We start from the raw sequence: 20714 nt of genomic DNA, 5'->3' as shown, positions 1-20714 counted from the left end.
TTTAACAATTTTGCACCACATTGCTTTCATTTTACATATATTTTCCAGAATGAATACAGCTTCATTTGATTATCCCTTATTATCTTTCTAATATAAATAGCTTATCTCTATAAATATACTGTGCAAAACAGTAGAGGCTATGACTAAAATAATGTCCAGTGATGTAAATTCTGCCTTGCAGCCCAAAGGACTTGTTGCAATCAAATGTTGATATAGCTCGGCTATTACACGTAGTATTTCCTTAGAACTTTCACATCCAACAACTATCACCTCAAATTGCACAAATACTATGAGCAATGCAATAACTTGTATGTCATAGAAATGCTTTTATAAGAAAAACTTTATAAAGGCTATTCAATTTAATGAAACTTCCACAATAATGCTGTATTTTCCTTCTACACTTAAATAGAAGTTATCTGATTTTTTTTTCCAGTAGAAACACATGCCATTTGTTATATGCAAATGTCTGCAATTAATCTCTACGATTTTCACTTAAGGTGGCAAAATTTCATTATTAGGATCTTTTGTTGTTGAAAATGATACAAAACGTCAATTTATTAATGTTTAAAATGTGATAAACAATGTACAGGTATGATTTAATTTACTCCATTCATTGGATGCCCTGTTAAGTCATAAAAATTAGATATCTTGGTTCAATATTCATAAATTAATTTATTTTATCACATCAATAGGTTAAAGAAGAAAAATCAAAGGATCATGTCAATATATGCAGAAAACATGACAAAATCCAACACCCACTTATGATAAAAACTCTCAGCAAACCAGGAATAAAGGGAAATTCTCAATATGATAAAGACTACAAAAAAACACACAAATGCACACACACTCACCAAAACTATAGTTCACATCATACTTAATGATGAGAAACTAAAAGCTTGCCTCATAAGATGAGAAAGAAGGCTAGGTTTTATCCTCCTACCACTCCTTTTTCAACATTGAACTGCAAAACCTAGCTACCCAGTAAAACAAGGAAAGGAAATAAAAGAAATGCAGATTAGGAAGAAATGAATTTGATATTGTTCAAAGATAATATGATTATCCACAATGTCCAAAAGAATTTAAAAAAAAAACACCTCCTGTAACTAGTTATTGCAAGACTGCAGGATACAAACTAAATGTACAAGTCAATCACTTTTCTATGTACCAATAGAAACAAGTAAAATTTGAAATTAACATAATAGCATTTACATTAGCAAACAAAAATGAAATACTTAGGTATAAATCTAACAAACCATGTACAGATCTATATGAGTAAAACTAGAAATCTCTGATTAAAGAACTCAAAGACTAAATAAATATATAGCCCGTGTTCATGGATAGGAAGCTTCAATATCATCAAGATGTCAGTTCTTCCCAACTTGATCTATAGACACCATGAAATCCCAATCAAAATATCAGCAAATTATTGTGTGGGTATTGATAAAATGATTCTAAAATTTATACTGTGAGGCAAAAGACTCAGCATAAGCAACACAATATTGAAGGAGTAGAACAAAGTGAGAAAACTAACTCTATCCAACTTCAATAATTATGATACAACTATACAATAAAGACAATGTGGTATTAGCAAAAGTATAAAAAATTGATCAATGGAACAGAATAGAGAATCCATAAATAGACCCACACAAATATAGTCAGCTGATATTTGACAAAAGAGCAAAGAAATACAATGGAGAAAAGACTGCTTTTTCAACAAACAGGGCTGGAACAACTAGACCGCTGCATGCCCCAAAAGTTAATGTGAACACAGACCTTACACCCCCTTCACAAAAATTTACTCAGAATGAGTGATAGACCTAAATGTAAAACGCAAAATCATAAAACTCCTAGAACAGTGGTCAGCAAACTGCGGCTCGTGAACCACATGCGGCTCTTTGGCCCCTTGAGTGTGGCTCTTCCACAAAATACCACGTGCGGGCGCGCACGTACAGTGCAATTGAAACTTCGTGGCCCATGTGCAGAAGTTGGTTTTCAGCTCTCAAAAGAAATTTCAATCGTTGTACTGTTGATATTTGGCTCTGTTTGACTAATGAGTGTCCTAGAACATTGGAGAAAATGTAGGTTGGGTATCATGATGACTTCTTCAAACACAATACCAAGCAGATTCCCTGAAAGAAATAATTGATAAGCTGGACTTGATTAAAATTAAAAATGTCTGTTCTGTGAAAGACACTACCAGGAGAGTAAGAAGACAAGCCACAGACTTGGAGAAAATATCTGTAAAATATGTATCTAGTAAAGTACTGTTATCTAAAATAACAAAAGAACTCTTAAGAAAATGTGAAACCCAACTGAAAAAATGGGCCTAAAACCTTAGCAGACTTCATCAAAGAGGATACATTGATGGAAAATCAGTGTTGATGAAAAGATGTTCAACATCATAAGCCATTAGAAAATTAAAAATAAAGACAATAATGAAATACCACTACACAATTATTAGAATGGCAAAAATTTGAAACACTGGCAACACCAAATGCTGATGAGGATGTGGAGAACAGGAACTGTCATTCATTGCGTTTGGGAATGCAAAATGGTACAGCCACTTTGAAAGACAGTTTGGTGATTTCTTACAAAACTAAATGTACACTTAACATGGGATCCAACAATCAAACCCCTTGGGTATTACCCAAATGAGCTGAAAATGTAGGTCCAAACAAAAACCCACACATAGATATATATAAAAACTTTATTCATAATTGCCAAAACATGGAAGTGATCAAGCTATTTTTCAGTAAGTGAATGTATAAATAAACTGTGGTACATTCAGACAATGAAATTTCAGCACTGAAAAGAAATGAGCTATCAAGCCATGTAAAAACATAGAGGCACCTTTAAATGCATAATACTAACTGAAAGAAGCCAATTTGAAAAGACTGCATACTATACGATTTCAGTTCTATGACATTCTAGAAAAGGCAAATATGGAAACAGCAACAAGATAAGTGGTACCCAGGGGTTAGAAAGAAGGGAGATATAAGAAATCAGAGCACAGAGATTTTCAGAGCAGTAAAACTATTTTGTATAAAATATAATACTGGACACATGTCATTATACATTTGTCCAAATCCACAGAAGGTACAACCAAGAGTGAACCCTAACATAAACTATGGATTTGGGGTGGTAACAATGTGTCCATCTATGGTTGTTCACTGAGAATGTACTATTCTGGTTTGAGATGTTAATAGTGGGAGAAGTTATGAGTTTGTGGTGACAGAGGGTATATGGAAACTCTGCACTTCCTGTTCAGTTTTGCTGCAAACCTAAAACTGCTCTAAAAAATAAAGCCTAGCCCTGGCCAGTTTGGCTCAGTGGATAGAGCGTTGGCCTGCGTCAGTCCTGAGGGGTCCCAGGTTCAATTCCAGCCAAGGGCACATGCCTGGGTTGCGGGCTCAATCCCCAGTAGGGGGCGCGCAGGAGGCAGCCGATCAATGATTCTCATCATTGATGTTTCTCTCCCTCTCCCTTCCTCTCTGAAATCAATAAAGAAATATATCTTTTAAAAAAATAAGAAATAAAGCTTATTTAAATAAATTAAGTATCTTTAAAGTAACACTTAGTGAACATTCATATTCAGCATTTTCACACAGGTAACTGGAACACTATGCTACAGTTAGGTCAAAAAAATACCCTCTGGACTAGATTTGGAGCTCTGTAAAAGTCCTAAGCTCCCATGTGGATATACTTTCAATCAAATTTCTTCTGAGAACTAAAATTTCTGGGGTTAAAATAAACAGCAAAAGAGTCAAAGCTTGAGCATACTGAACTACCAATCGGTTCTATTAAATTACCAACATTTATTGTTAATAGTAGTAATGAACAAAGAAAAAAAGTTACCTTTTGAGTTATCTTCACAATAAGAAGGGCTGTTGCTTAGAAGAAGATGTAAGAGGTCTGTTTTTCCCTTGGTGAAAACATGATGCTGATGGATATCACTTTTATACAGAAAAGTATTCTGATACTCATAAAATGTGCAACTTCCATGTTTATGGAAAAGCAAAAGAATAGCATTGAAAGAAATAATATTAAAAAAATAAAAATTCCAAATTTATTAAAACAAATATAATAAAACCTTAAAGAAATAGGGGTATTCACATTGATTTAATGTTTGTTTCAGCCTTGCTGTGAACACATGCTAAACTACAAGTAACTAAGTCGTATTATGGAATTAAAAGAAATAGGCAACTGGACCAACACTGGTTTTACTACAAAATTTTAATTGAAAGTTTCTTTTTTAAAATATTCTGAAATAAATGTGGTTCCTTATATTCTTTCTTCAAAAGATGGAGAGTTAATCTCTTAAGCTCATTAAAATGTGATGAAATCAAGGTGTGTTTTTTTAACTAATTGAATTTATTGGGATGGCATTGGTTAATAAAATTATATAGGTTTCAGATATACAATTCTATAATACATCATCTGTATATTAAATGATTAGTTCACCACCCAGGTCAATTCTCCTTCCATCAAATCAAGGTTTTATACTTAAATAAACTTTTAGTTGTTCATAAATGAACTGTAAGAGTTAAAATACCATATGTGGTATTTGTTTCATTTTTAATTATGATTACTATATATATAAGCATAGTTACAATTTAAATAACATTTTCAATGCATTGAATAATGTATTTAATAACACCTGATATTTATGTAAGTTCTATATAGTACCATTGTAAAAACACATGCATTATGCTTAATCAAAAAGATCCTCTTGAATCACCTATGATTCTTTATGATTTTTCTAAGAAAGTAAGAAGCTCTATGGGCACCTCCAAACCCAAGATGCAAAACTTTTGCCAAACAATGATCAGTAACTTTTTGTGTCTTCTCTAATATCATACAGGGGGGTCAAAGCAAAGATTTGTGGTAACATTCTATCTAATAAAGAGGTAATATGCAAATTGACCATCACTCCAACACACAATATGGCCGCCCCCATGTGGACACTAGATGGCCACTACAAGATGGCTGGCAAGAGAAGGCAGTTGGGGGGGACCAGGCCTGCAGGGGAGGGCAGTTGGAGGGAATCAGGCCTGCAGGGGAAGGCAGTTGGGGGTGACTAGGCCTGCAGGGGAGAGCAGTTAGGGGTGACCAAGCCAGCAGGGGAGGGCAATTAGGGATGACCAGGACAGCAGGGGAGGGCAGTTGCAGGGGACCAGGCCTGCAGGGGAGGGCAGTTGGGGGGGACCAGATCATCAGGGGAGGACAGTTAGGGGTGACCAGACCTGCAGGGGAGGGCAGTTGGGGGCAACCTGGCCAGCAGGGGAGAGCAGTTAGGGGAGACCAGGCTGGCAGGAGAGTGGTTAGGGGGTGATCAGGCTGGCAGGCAGAAGCAGTTAGGGGCAATCAGGCAGTCAAGCAGGCAAACGGTTGGGAGCCAGCAGTCCTGGATTGTGAGAGGGATGTCCGACCGCCCATTTAGGCCCGATCCCACCCTAAACGGGCAGTTGGACATCCCTCGAGAGTTCCAGATTGGAGAGGGTGCAGGCTGGGCTGAGGGACACACCCCCCACCCCATCCACAAATTTCATGCACCGGGCCTCTAGTATATAAAATAATCAAATTAAAGAGCAGAAATAGCATTCTTTCCCTGGGGATATATTAGTGGATATAAACCTCTTATCTACTGGCCAGAGGTTGTCTACTGCCTTCTGTCAAAATGTCAAATGGCAAAAGTACATGTGCTACTAGACATCTGGGTCTCTGTGTCCAAACATGGGGCTTTGCACATCCAAGTGCATCACAGAGGCCCATTGCTATTCCTAAATGCTGACGAGGGCCTAAGTTGATCTGAACGTATAAACAAATAATTGGCAGAAGGGTTACTTGATAGAAACTTCATTCTGCTGTTTAACCAATTTAATACTTTGTAGTCAAAACACCTTGAAATCCTAGCTAAAGTGAAGCGGACTTGTAGTAAAATTTATTATTATTAACAAATAGAGCTAGAGCCCTAGCCAATTCTGCTCAGTGGATAGAGCATCAGCCTGCAGACTGAAGAGTCCTGGGTTCAATTCCGGTGAAGGGCATGTACCTGGGTTGCAGGCTCGAACCCTGGCCCTGGGTGGCAACCAATCAATGTGTCTCTCTCACATTAATGTTTCTTACTATATATATCTCCCCCTCCCTTCCACTCTTTCTAAAAATCAATAGGAAAATATCCTAGGATAAAGATTAACAATAACAAAAAATACAGCTAGATATTATTTTTCATTTGAAATGACAAATTCTACCAAAAAAAGTTGCAAAGTGAACCATTATACTTAATTTATCACACAATGAAATCTATCTAGGATGTAATCCATAGTTTGGGAGTTCTTTTTTTCTCTCAAACTAATTATTAATATACCTGTTTTTACTTATGGTTCATAGCAAACTGAAGTGAGGAAAATCCAGAGTTATCTTTGAAGAAAAGAACAAAGCTCATATAAAATAAATTGGCCTTGGTCAGTCATTTCAAATAACAGTAATTCCTAAATTCAGAAGCATCTATTAAATAGTCCAGATATTAGATGAGTATAAATATATCATTATGGACACTTTTCTAATTATTGAATGTTGACTAATATTAGCAATATTGTACATGAATTTAATCATGGTTTTACTTGTTTTTTACATTATGTATGTCTGATTTAAATAAAGAGTTGATATTTTGGTGGTTTTTTTAATAGCATCAAAAGTGAATTAGAAAGACCTTACCTTTGTTGACTAACTGCATCAGCTAATTCGACTTTGTAAGGCACAATCTTTCCTCGTTCTTCAAATTCTTCTTCATAAGTCTTATTAAATGCATGTTGCATAATATTAGTATGTTCAATAAATGGATCATTATATGTTAACCAGCTAACTTGTAGGTGATATTTAGAGAATTTTCTTTCACTAATAATGTCATGAATTTTCTGACTAAATGTCATAGAACATGAGTTTCTAGAAGAACCCAACATATTCAAAAGATATTTGCTGAGGGCACTTGCTTTGTCAGTCATTTTATCATGACTGTCACACCCAGAAACAAAAATACCAACTCATATGTTACACTGTAACTACTAAGTGCCAAGTAGGTTAGTTCTATGGCATAAGCTTATTGTATGCATGAAGAATTTAGTAACATGTGTGTGTATGTGTGTGTGCGCATATTTATTTGTTCAATAGCTTAAATTTATCTAGAGGATAAATAAAAATGTTGCTAGGTGCATGTGCGTGCACACACACGTGCACACACACACACATACACACACACACACAGCAGAGGCTATTAACCTAAAGAAAAAAGTAGAATTTAAAGAAGTACTTCCGACATTCTAGTATTTTTCTTTCACAATCACAGTAATATAAATATTGAGAATAAGTGCTATATTCAGCTACTTGATTAGAAAGTCAGAAATATACGGTTTGCATAATTTAGACTTTCAGCCCAGAGCTCTCGCTCTGACTGGCTCTAGCTTTAGCTGGTTCTACATGTTGTCTTCTAGAGGTCTGTATTCAAATTATTATGCACTAAACCCCTTACATCGTCACAATATTTTTCCTTTAAATAGAAAACAATATTAAATGACATTTAAAAAACTAACTGTATACAGATTTTATTAAATAAATACCACACTAATCTTTGTTTAAAAGCCTGATAACATAAAGAACTAAATAGGACTGGGAATAATGGTGGCGGAATAGACAGACGTGTTCCAAGCCTTGTCCCGGAGCAGAAAGAAAGAACAGCTGAGGGTCGCACAAGGAGTGTTTGTTGGCTGGTTGGGAGACAGCTGAATTCCAGAAGGAGGTGGGGGACTGCTAAACGGGTTTCCCCTGACCTGGCAGCACCAACTGCGGCTGGGTCCCCTCCCGGAGCTGCGGGCTTGGACGCGGAGTCCGCGCCATCTTGATCCGGAAAGTAGAGCTTATCGGAAGCCTGAGAATCCACAACTGCGGCACCCAAGGAACGACTGCGAGCCCCAGAACAACGCTCCCCAATTGGCGCAAACACACGGGTTCAGAGGAGCTCTACACTCCACCACGGAAAGGTCAGATTTCGCCTGGGATAAGGTGAGGTCTCTGGTCCCGGCGGGAGAGAGGAACGCGCATTTTGCGGGAGCTGGAGGACCAAGGAAGTCTGTGCCTAGAAAAATCCGTGGCTGTAGGGGCTGGCGTGATCTGTGATTGTGGAAAGGGGTCCTCAGAGCTGCTAAGAGAAGGGCACTCTAAAAAGCAACCCATTTTGATCTGAAGTGCAGGGACACCCTAAGAATTTCAGGCAGTCCAGACTTACGCGCAGCCCCTGTGTTCCCTGGGTGCCTGGGCTTACGCGCAGTCCCGGAGTTCACACAACTGGGCTTTTTCCTCTTGAAATTCTTGCTTCTGATTACTAAGCACAATACATAGGATCACCCAGTTGGGGACACCCTGGGAGACTGCAGGGGAAAGTTGTTTTTCTGGAACCTGGGGATCGGAGCAGGGAGTGACCATCGGAGAGTCAGCTCTGAGGCAGCCCACTCCCACAAACCGGTAGTGAGTGCCACAGGGAAAGAAGGCTCTAACACTGCCTAGAGAGGCCATAGATAGACCCGGAAGTCAATCCAGAAACACTGCCACCCAGGGGCTGAATCACAAATTGACTCTTGTGTAATCAAAAATAAAGGAATACGAGAAATTAAGACACACCGCCTGCTTAAAATCAGGACTGGCTTACAACACTGAAGAGCAGTGGATCGCAGGGAACTGCAATACTGTCTGGACTGAGAAACAGGCGTGCCAAACAGAAAAACAGAGGAAGTGAATGACCTTCACTACTTCACATCTTATTTTTACCTTTTATTTTTTTATTTTTTTATTTTTTTTATTTTCATTTTTTGCATCTTTTAATCAAGAAACTTTTTTTTCTTTTTTCATCACTTGATTTTACCTTTTTAATTATTACATTTTTATTTTCAATCCGTATTATTACTACTGCTATTTTATCTTTTTTTTTTTTTAAGTGTCATTTTATTTTCTCTTCATTTTATTTTGGGATTAGGGATCTACATTCTATTTTTATCTTTCCTTTAGCATCGTTTTACTCTATCTCAACTCTACCTTTAGGCCATCACTCTCTTCCTAACCTCCCCCTTTTCAGTGTCCTGTTTATCTTACCCTTTTACTGCTTTAGATTTTCCCTATTCTTTCTGTTTACCCCTTGTTAAAATTTCACCCTACTTACATATCTAATCTCCAATCCCCTGCTCCAAGTCCACATACACCTCTCCGTTCGCTGTCTGAGCTATCCAGAAACTTGTCCTTCTCTCTGTCCTTTTGTTGTTGTTTGCTTGAATGTAGATTATATCGAATTTTTATGCTTTTTTGTGAGATTGTTCTGCTTATTCTTCTTTTGTTTATTTTTTTGTTTGTTTTGTGCTTCAGCTTTCCCTTACCTCACTCCATATTAGTTGGTGTTGTAGTTTGTACTAATCCCCAAGCACTTGTTGCTGGCATTTGCTGGGATTAGTGACTGTTCTATTGGAGTTTTATCCCCAATATATATAGTCTGTTCCCCTTTCTCTCTTAGTCACTTTCTTGTCTCTCTTACTTTTTTTTTCTTTACTTTCCCTTTTCCCAATTTCATTTTCACACTCCTTTTTTCTTTTTTTCTTTCTTTTTTTTCCCTCTTCTTCTTTCTCTCCTATCACCTAATTTGCCTTTCTCTGGTGGTCACCTATATTGGAGGTTATTAATATCGTGAATACATTCCTGTTCAGTGCCTTGTGAATTGTACCTCGTAGTGCTGTAGTTTGTGCCTTTAAATCAACCCAGGAGAGAGAGAACTACATAACCAGACACCCAGAGAAGAGAGACCATGGGGAGACAAAGAAGCAGCCCGCATATGAAAGAAAAGCAGGCATCACCAGAAAAGGAAGTAAACGAAATGGAGGCAAGCAACCTTCCAGAAAAAGAATTCAGAGAAATGGTCATAAGGTGGCTGAAAAGAATGGAAGACAAATTCGACAATATGAGCAAGAACCAAGAGGAAATGAAGAAGAACCAAGAAGAAATGAAAAATGACATCGCTGCTGTAAAGAACTCAATAGAAAGCATCAAGAGTAGAATAGAAGAAGCAGAGGACCGCATCAGTGAGCTAGAAGACAAGATGGAAAAAAATACCCAAGTAGAGCAACTTCTAGAAAAAAAAATTAAAAGGCAGGAGGAGAGTCTAAGGGAACTTTGGGACAACACGAAACAAAACAACATCCGCATAATAGGGGTTCCAGAAGGAAAGGAAGCTGAGCAAGGAATAGAAAACCTCTTTGAAGAAATAATGACAGAAAATTTCCCTGATATAGGGAAGAAAAAACCCACACAAATCCAAGAAGCTCACAGAGTCCCAAGCAAAATGAACCCCAAAAGACCGACGCCAAGGCACATTATAATTAAATTGGCAAACACCAACGACAAAGTAAGAATCTTAAAAGCAGCAAGAGAGAGACAGAAAGTTACATACAAAGGAACCCCCATCAGACTAGCAACTGATTTCTCAACAGAAACTCATCAGGCCAGAAGGGAATGGAATGAAATATACAAAGTCATGCAAAGGAAGGGGCTGAATCCAAGAATACTGTACCCAGCAAGGCTGTCAATCAAAATTGAAGGTGAAATCAGGAGCTTCACAGACAAAAAAGGACTAAGGGAATTTATTATCACCAAACCAGCAATGCAAGAAATGCTAAAGGGTCTGCTGTAAAAAAAAAAAAAAAAAGAAAGAAAGAAAGAAAGAAAGAAAGAAAGAAAGAAAGAAACAGGAAGCGAAGAAGTAACACAGGGTTAAAGAATAGGAATGGCGACAAATAAGTACCTATCAATAATAACTTTAAATGTAAATGGATTAAATGCCCCAATCAAAAGACATAGGGTAACGGACTGGATAAGAAAACACGACCCATATATCTGCTGTCTACAAGAAACCCACCTCAGAAAAAAAGACGCACACAGACTGAGGGTGAAGGGATGGAAAAAGGTTTTCCAGGCAAATGGAACTGAAAAAAAAGCTGGGGTAGCAATACTTATTTCTGACAAATTAGATCTCAAACTGAAGGACATAACAAGAGATAAGGAAGGCCATTTCATAATACTAAAGGGAGCAATCCAACAAGAAGAAATAACTCTGGTAAACATATATGCACCCAATACAGGAGCACCCAAATACATAAAAAAACTCCTGGAGGATATCAAGGGAGAGATTGACAGCAATACAATCATAGTAGGAGACTTTAATACCCCACTATCACCATTGGACAAATCCTCTAAACAAAACATCAGCAAAGAAACATCAATCCTAAATGACTCACTAGACCAGATGGAATTAATTGACATCTTCAGAACATTTCACCCCAAAGCCACAGAATATACATTCTTCTCAAGTGCACATGGGTCATTTTCAAAGATAGACCATATGTTGGGACATAGGCAAAGTCTCTTCAAATTCAAGAAGATAGAAATCATATCAAGCATCTTCTCAGACCACAGTGGCATAAAACTGGAAATCAACTACAATAAAAACAACCCAAAGAAATCAAACACATGGAGACTAAACAGCATGCTATTAAACCATGACTGGGTTACCAGAGAGATCAAAGAGAAATAAAAAACATCATGACAACAAATGACAATGAAAACACTACAATCCAAAATCTATGGGACACAGCGAAAGCAGTCTTGAGAGGGAAGTTCATAGCTCTACAAGCCTACTGCAAAAAACAAGAAACAGGGGTAATAAATTACCTAACCCAACAACTCAAAGAGTTAGAAAAAGAGCAACAAGAAAAGCCCAGTGTAAGCAGAAGGAAGGAAATAATAAAGATCAGAGCACAGATAAACGACATAGAGACCAAAGAAACAATACAAAAGATCAACAAAACCAAGAGCTGGTTCTTTGAAAGGATAAACAAGATTGATGAACCTCTAGCCAGGCTCACCAAGAAGCAAAGAGAGAGGACCCAAATAAACAAGATCAGAAATGAAAGAGGTGAAATAACAACAGATCCCACAGAAATACAAAGGATTGTTAAAAAATACTACGAACAACTCTATTCCAACAAACTGGACAACCTGGAGGAAATGGACATATTCCTAGAAAAATATAACCTTCCAAAACTCAATCAGGAAGAATCTAAACACCTCAACATGCCAGTAACTATGGAAGAAATTGAAGCAGTCATCAAAGAGCTTCCGGCAAACAAAAGCCCGGGGCCAGACGGCTTCACAGGAGAGTTCTACCAAACATTCAAGGAAGAACTAAAACCTATCCTCCTCAGACTATTCCAAAAAATTCAAGAGGAAGGAACACTTCCAAGCTCCTTCTATGAAGCCAGCATCACCCTAATACCAAAACCAGATAAAGACAACACAATGAAGGAGAATTACAGGCCAATATCCTTCATGAATGTAGATGCCAAAATCATCAACAAAATTCTAGCAAATAGGATCCAGCAGTACATCAGAAAGATCATACACCATGACCAAGTAGGGTTTATCCCAGGAATGCAAGGATGGTTCAATATCCGCAAATCAATAAATGTGATACATCACATAAACAAATTGAGAGATAAAAATCACATAGTCATATCAATTGATGCAGAAAAAGCATTTGACAAAATCCAACACCCTTTCTTGATAAAAACTCTCAACAAGGTGGGAATAGAAGGATCATACCTCAACATCATAAAAGCTATATATGATAAACCCACAGCTAACATCATACTCAATGGGCAAAAACTAAAACCATTTCCCCTAAGAACAGGAACAAGACAGGGATGCCCACTCTCACCACTCCTGTTTGACATAGTACTGGAAGTATTAGCCACTGCAATTAGACAAGAAGAAGAAATAAAAGGCATCCAAATTGGAAAAGAGGAAGTAAAGCTGTCCTTATTTGCAGATGACATGATATTGTACATAAAAAACCCGAAAGACTCCATCAAAAAACTAATAGACTTAATAAATGAATTTGGCAATGTAGCAGGATACAAAATTAACACCAAGAAATCTATGGCATTTCTATACACCAACAGTGAACTTACAGAAAGAGAGACTAAAAAAGCAATCCCATTTTCCATCGCACCAAAGAAATTAAGATACTTAGGAATAAACCTAACCAAGGAGGTAAAAGACCTATATGCGGAAAACTACAGGACACTGAAAAAAGAGATAGAGGAAGATGTAAACAGATGGAAGAACATACCATGTTCATGGATTGGTAGAATCAACATCATTAAAATGTCCATACTACCCAAAGCAATCTATAGATTCAATGCACTCCCCATTAAAATACCAACGGCGTATTTCACAGACCTAGAAAGAACTCCCCAAAAATTCATCTGGAATAAAAAAAGACCCCGAATAGCCACAGCAATCCTGAGAAAGAAGAATAAAGTAGGAGGGATCTCAATACCAGATTTCAAGCTGTATTACAAAACCACTGTCCTCAAAACAGCCTGGTACTGGCACAAGAACAGACATATAGATCAATGGAACAGAATAGAGAATCCAGATATCGACCCAAACCAATATGCGCATTTAATATTTGACAAAGGAGGCATGAGCATACAATGGAGTCAAGACAGTCTCTTTAATAAATGGTGTTGGGAAAATTGGACAGATACATGCAAAAAATGAAACTAGACCACCAACTTACACCATACACAAAAATAAACTCAAAATGGGTACAGGACTTAAATATAAGATGGGAAACCATGAAAATACTGGAGGAATCCACAGGCAGCAAAATCTCAGACATATGCCAAAAGAACTTTTTCACTGATACTGCCCCTAGGGCAATGGAAGCCAAAGAGAAAATAAACAAATGGGACTACATCAAAATAAAAAGCTTTTTCACAGCAAAAGAAACCATCAACAAAACAACAAGAAACCCCACTGTATGGGAGAACATATTTGCAAATGTTATCACTGATAAAGGTTTAATCTCCAACATCTACAGGCAGCTTATACAACTTAATAAAAGGAAGATAAATGATCCAATAAAAAAATGGGCAACAGACCTAAATAGAATCTTTTCGAAAGAAGACAGAAGGAGGGCCAAGAGACACATGAAAACATGCTCAAAGTCACTAATTATCCGAGAGATGCAAATCAAAACGACAATGCGATACCATCTCACACCTGTCAGAATGGCTATCATCAACAAATCAACAAACGACAAGTGTTGGCGAGGATGCGGAGAAAAAGGAACCCTCGTGCACTGCTGGTGGGAATGCAGACTGGTGCAGCCACTGTGGAGAACAGTATGGAGTTTCCTCAAAAAACTGAAAATTTTACTCCCATTTGACCCAGTAATCCCACTTCTAGGAATATATCCTAAGAAACCAGAAACACCAATCAGAAAGGATATATGCACCCCTATGTTCATAGCAGCACAATTTACCATAGCTAAGATTTGGAAACAGCCTAAGTGCCCGTCAGCAGATGACTGGATCAGAAAACTATGGTACATCTACACAATGGAATACTATGCTGCCATAAAAAAGAAGGAATTACTACCATTTGTAGGCACCTGGATGGAATTAGAGAACATTATGCTAAGTGAAATAAGCCAGTCAATGAAAGAAAAATACCACATGATCTCACTCATTTGGGGATAATGAAAAACATTATAAACTGATGAACAAAAAGATAGATACAGAGGCAGTAAAGCATCAAACAGACTGTCAAATTACAGCAGTAAGGTTAGGGAGAGGTGGGGGAAATAAGAGATCAACTGAAGGACTTATATGCATGTATATAAGAGTAACCAACGGATGCAAAACATTGGGGGGTGAGGCATGTATGGGTGGGGTGGGGGGGGCAATGGTAAGATATGTACACATATAATACCTTAATAAAAAAAATAATAAAAAAAAAAATAAAATAAAATAAAATTTTTGCCAATCTGCTAAAAAAAAAAAAGAACTAAATAAAGCAAACAGTAAACTACATGTCTATAAGTTAAAAAATAAAATGTCTTTTCATCTTCCATACCACATGCTTCCAAAAAAATGATACTTTATCAATTCAGAAATTTATTGTCAACACTAAAATAATACAGTAGTATTACTATCAGCATGTTTAAATTCAAACACTTATAAATTTCCTATTAAACTGTGTTGAATTATAAAAGATTCTTATTGAAAATAATATGTAGTTGTAACTATATGTTATGACTTTCCTGTTTGTTAAATAAACTGGTCATTAAGCACTCACATCATCCAGTTCAACTATTTTTACAGATGTTTCAGGTCTCTCTGTTCTTAATTCTTCCACTGGCAGAAAAAGAGCTGGGCATTTTACTTTGGTCTCCTCAACTAGGGAATAAGATTGGAAAATAATATCATCAAAGCATATACTTTACCTGATAATTTCCTATCTTCAAATAACATAGCCAAAAATAAAAGGATAATGTTCTCCTGTATGTCCACACAAATATATAAATGCTGTCAATTTTCCTAGTTCAAGTAAAATATACGTTTTCTTAATATTCAATTTTTAAATGAAAGTGAATCTAAAAAATGGAAGAAAGTATGCATTTTGATCATGAGATAAAGGGTACATGGTCCAGTTGAGAATCATAGAGTAAATGCTGATTAAGCAGATACTGATTAATGCTTAGGGTATATAATTTGAAATAATAAATTTGAAAATGTCTAATCAAGACTGAACTAACCATCATTATCTTCATCACTTTCACTCTGGGAACACTGTGCCTCACTAGTGGTTGTACACTGAGGTATGAATTTATCTGGTGGCATATTTTGAAGTTGCTCCTGTGGAGTTCTACAAAACAAGAAGGAAGCAATTAAAAGACTAAAATACATTATCTAAAACTTCCCTGACAAGATCTTGATTTATTTCACAAAGGAGTGAGTCTACAAAATTAATAATGAAATCATAGCTGTACCTCTAATTCATGGAAGAAAAATATGATTGCGTAACAGAATCTTAATCCACTAAAATAATTTTGTAAATCAAATTAACAGCACGTAAGATTTTTACATCGCATATCCCACTGTTTTTTGTTTAGGATGAACAGTAAAGTTATGATAGAAGTCAGTGTTCTTGCAGAAGCCACATGAAGCCCATTAAACATACCACCCTATTTAAAAAGCTAATTTATGAATGTGTGTTGTTTTCCACAGCTTTGGCATTATGTTGACACATTCTAAGAGAACCTGAAGACATTATTTTAAGCTTTCACCAAGCCAGGAGGGTGAGAACACAGGGTCCCACCATATGAATATGAAGTATTCTGGCTATGGCATCTGTCACCCAATTATCAATGAGGTTTGGTGTGGCCCACCCCATCTCATATGGAAGGCAATGAAACACAGGGATTCTCAGAGGTCAAGAGTGTCCCAGAGGTCATTCCCAATTTATTGGGGAGCTGGTCACTTTTTCACAAAGAATAAAAGTAGCTATAGCCCTTGGAAACCATACAGACTCATGAAGTCTACATATAAAAACTCAGCCCTAGCCAGTTTTGCTCAGTGGATAGAGCATCAGCCTGTGAACTGGAAGGTCCCGGGTTCAATTCTGGTCAAGGGCACATGCTGGGGTTGTGGGCTCGATCCCCAGTGGGGGGCGTGCAAGAGGCAGCCGGTCAATGATTCTCCCTCATCATTGATGTTTCCATATCTCTCTCCCTCTCCCTTCCTCTCTGAAATCACTAAAAATATATATTTTTTTAAAAAAGGCAAAGCATTTTTAGTGATATTAATAGGTAACATTGATGCATAACTTAAAATGTACCAGGATCTTTTCTAACTAATTTGGGGTATTAAATCTTAATAGATGCATTAAATGGGCACTAGTATTATTTTAATTTTACAGATGAAGATATTGAGGCACAAAGAAGTAAACCAACTTGTTCAAAGTCATTCAGGTAATAAATGCAGAAAAGGAATTTGAACCCAAGGCTTCTGCCTCCCCAAGTCCATGTTCATAACAATTACTCTATATTGCCTTTCTTTCAATTTGCAAAGACACTAAAATTTTTATAATGTCATGGCAATCTATGGCTATATGTATTTTCTGAATATAGGTTATATATAAAGGCAGAACATAACGTGGAATGACCAGTAGCCCACTGACCACCAGGGGGTAGACGCTCAATGCAGGAGCTGCCCCCTGGTGATCAGTGCACTCCCACAGTGGGAGAGCCACTCAGCCAGAAGCCGGGCGCATGAGCCTCGCCCGCCTCTGGCAGGTGCAATCTCCAGCAAACAGACTGCAGTCCCAATGCCTGGGTGGTGGGGTGTAGCCAGAATGACCATGGACCAGCCTTCACTGGCCCCTGGAACTTTTCAGACCCTGCGGCTGCACCGCACCCCTTACCTATTGCCCTCTGGGTCTCCAGATGCAGGCTCGGGAAAAACCCACAGAGGGGCGTCACAAACATACTGCCTGGGCCCCCATCTCAAGAGCAAGTGCTGGTGAAGTCCAGCCCAATGACCAACACCTACGCGTGTCCACACTGGTGAGCCCTTCACAACTTCCACCTACCACCCAGCCCTGGCCCCATCTCCCGTAAAGGACTATGTCCTGGCACCGAATACCCGCTCATGGATCCCTGCAGAGCACTGGTCAGCTCCGGTGGACGGAGGGGCACCAGCAGGTGCTGGCCTGACCTGTTCGGTTCAGGCAGCCCCACACTTGGGCTGGGAGTTGCGTGGAAAAATCACCCCCTATACTCTGCTGGTACAATCTACAGCGGACAAATGCAGCATGGAACGTTTGTGGGTGACTGGGATGACCTTGATACTGACGCCAGCCCCTGGAACTCCCCCTCTGGCATCAGGGCCATGTTCCACCCCTTAGTTATTGCCGTGTTCTTTCAGATGTGGAACTGAAATATTAAGAATGCACACCACAATCCGCCTCTCCCTCCTCCCTTCCTACCACCTTCAGTTGCCATCTCACCCTTCCCGGGGCTGGCCTGCATCTGGGCTCCCACATTCCCCACAGATCCTGGGTGGCTCCTGCGGGTGGGCCAACAGGCCCATGATGGCAGTTCCTGTGGATGGATACCTACCCGCACCCTCCCCACCCCAACCCTGTGGTGTTGGTACCCACCCCAGGGATGCCCACAGCTGAGCTAGAACTTGCTGAAAGGCACATACCCCGTAAGCCTACAGGTACAATCTCTGGGGAACCGATGAAGTCCAGACACTCAGAGTAGCCAGGATGAGCCTGATATTGCTGCCAGGCTCCTGGAACTCTGCCTCGGGCATAGAGATAAAATCTCGTCCCTTAGAAATTGCCCAAGAGCTACAGAGGAAGGCAGCAATATAAAAATGGCCACAAGGTGGCGACTGACAATCAGGGTAAAAGTGAGAGAGATGCATCTGAAGTTTGGGGGCATGGGGGAGAGAGCACCCCTCCCTCCAAGATCCCCAACTTTGTGTTGTTCACCTCGGAGCATCTCTTATCCGGCTCTGAGTGCTGGAAAGCATTCAGCACGGTCCAAGGGTTCACTAGGGACCTCCGGCCGGCAAGGCGTGACCCTGGCCACAGAAGGGACATTTGGAAATATTTTTTCAGGAAGCTGCGGGTAGAACAGACTCCCCACGTAACATCCCAGCAGCTCAGAAAACATGGAAACTCCCTGGGCATGCGGGCGCAGGCTCCCAATTTCCTTTCAATGTGCATGAATCTGTGCACCAGGCCACTAGTCTATATATGAGAATATTCCAAAATATTTATATTATTCAGCTTTTTGTCAAAAAAATTAATGGACATGTCATTTTATACCCACAATTGAATTAAGTGATAGAAATATTAAAGAGTAAATGTCAAAGACAAATTGGCATTTGGCAACCAGAAATCTCTTCCCAGTTTGACATGAATATGCTGTATTAAAATTCAATCACACATACACATAAATGCACTATTATCCAGATACTTCTTCATAAAGTAAAAAATCTAATTTTATTAATAAAGCCCTGAACCAAAGACTGAAAGAGTCTATATAGTAAAGCGTTGGAGCTAAGGAGCCCTATGAATGTTCATTATAAACTCAGTATTTTCCAGATGGAAAAGTGTGGGCCAAGAGAATTTGTGATTTGCCCACAAACAAGCAACCATTTAGTAAATAAACAAGTCTGCATTCTGGATATTGAAACCCTGGCACCCATGCCTTGTTATAGATCATGCTACATAAATAAAGAATAAAATATATTTTAGAATAGGATTACCTCAAAATTTAAATACATATTTATTGAACATTGACCAATTCATTTGAGGAAACTTTTGATGAGCGGTTCTAAATGTATTCTGTCAATCTGTTAGGCTTTTTGCATCAGAATCACCAAGGAAGATATTTTTAAAATGTAGTCTCATATTCATCCTTTAAAACACTGAGTTTTAGATTTGTCTGGGGTTAGGTAGAGAAATCAATATTCTAAAACTTGCCCAGGTACTTCTGATGATTAGCTAAACTTGACACTTAAATGTAATGAAAAGAGTAGGGGAATTTGAGTGGGAAAACCATCTAATTGCTAATACCCACCTTTAAAATACTCTAAATCCAAATCTCACGCTCTCTTTCATGAAACTTTCCTAGCATTTAGTAGATCTACTGGAGATATTAAAGTAGCTCTTAAAACACATGTATTGGTTGCTCACAAAATATAAATGCCATTATCCAATTCAGAAAAGAAATACAAAATAAAATGCAAAGGAACATCCTAATATATAAAAACCCTGGGTCTGTCACATCCACAATGACTGGAGGCTCTACCTAACACCCAGGCTGTGTGCACAGCAGGCTCTGGTGGGTGGGGACTTGTGGCAGCGGAGATGGGGACAGGGGAGGCGGGGCCGGCACTCATACTCACAACTGCACACACGCACAGACACACACAGCACCCACCAGCTCACAGCCTTTTCTCCCTTTCTTTCCCTCCCTCCCAGCTCACTCTCAGAGCCTCTCGCAGAATGAGGAAACAAAACAGACTGGGCATAAAGAGACCTGGATGGAAGGGAGGGTGGGCAGAGAGTGGAGCAGCCCCCACTGGCCCTGCCCCCTACCGGCTGGGAAAGAGAAAGAGGGAGACAGGGAGGCAGGGAGGCCTGGAAGACTGCTGAGAAAAACAAAGAGAGACAGAGACTGGATGAGATCAGGCTGGCAGGGGAGGGCAGTTGGGGGTGAGATCAGGCCAGCAGGGGAGGGCAGTTAGGGGTGATCAGTCAGGCAGAGGCAGTTGGGGGCAAGATCAGGCCGGCAGGGGAGGGCAGTTGGGGGCGAGATTAGGCTGGCAGGGAAGGGCAGTTAGGGGCGATCAGGCAGGTAGGCAGAGGCAGTTAGCAGCGATCAGGCAGGCAGGCAGGTGAGTGGTTACGAGCCAGCAGTCCCAGATTGCAAAAGGGATGTCCGACTGCGCCAAGGGGTCCCTGAATGGAGAGGGTGCAGGCTGGGCTGAGGGAACCCCCCTGCCCCGTGCATGAATTTCATGCACCAGGTCACTGGTATATTTATAAAAACCTATTATAAAACATGACAAAGATAGGCAAAGATAAAGTCTTAACCATGATCATCATTATCAACAAGGGAAACTTTTCAGAAGTACAGCATCAGAAATGTTGTAATCAATTTACAATCACAAGCTTGTAAATTGCAAATAGATTGCCCCACACTAGCATCTATAATTAAAACATAAAGCAATAACTACAAAAAAATCACTGTTAAA

The 20714-nt window shown here is 39.1% G+C and overlaps 1 protein-coding gene across 4 annotated transcripts in view; it reads right to left on the bottom strand.

Moving 5' to 3' along the window:
• The window catches only part of ZBBX (zinc finger B-box domain containing), a 123857-nt gene that overhangs the window by 29312 nt on the left and 73831 nt on the right, over nt 1-20714 (bottom strand). For all 4 annotated transcript variants that reach the window (XM_080655203.1, XM_080655202.1, XM_080655205.1 and 1 more), the window contains 4 exons: nt 15695-15804; nt 15235-15335; nt 6718-6797; nt 3856-3995 (listed from right to left, as the gene is read on the bottom strand). In XM_080655203.1, coding sequence (XP_080511329.1) covers nt 3856-3995; nt 6718-6797; nt 15235-15335; nt 15695-15804 — 431 coding nt within the window. The remainder of the gene's footprint in view (nt 1-3855; nt 3996-6717; nt 6798-15234; nt 15336-15694; nt 15805-20714) is intronic.

This window comes from Plecotus auritus (assembly GCF_963455305.1).
Source record: "Plecotus auritus genome assembly, chromosome: 2".
Classification (NCBI taxonomy): domain Eukaryota; kingdom Metazoa; phylum Chordata; class Mammalia; order Chiroptera; family Vespertilionidae; genus Plecotus; species Plecotus auritus.
The sequence above is the reverse complement of the archived record's forward strand: the minus strand, read 5'-3'. Positions and strand labels throughout refer to the sequence as shown.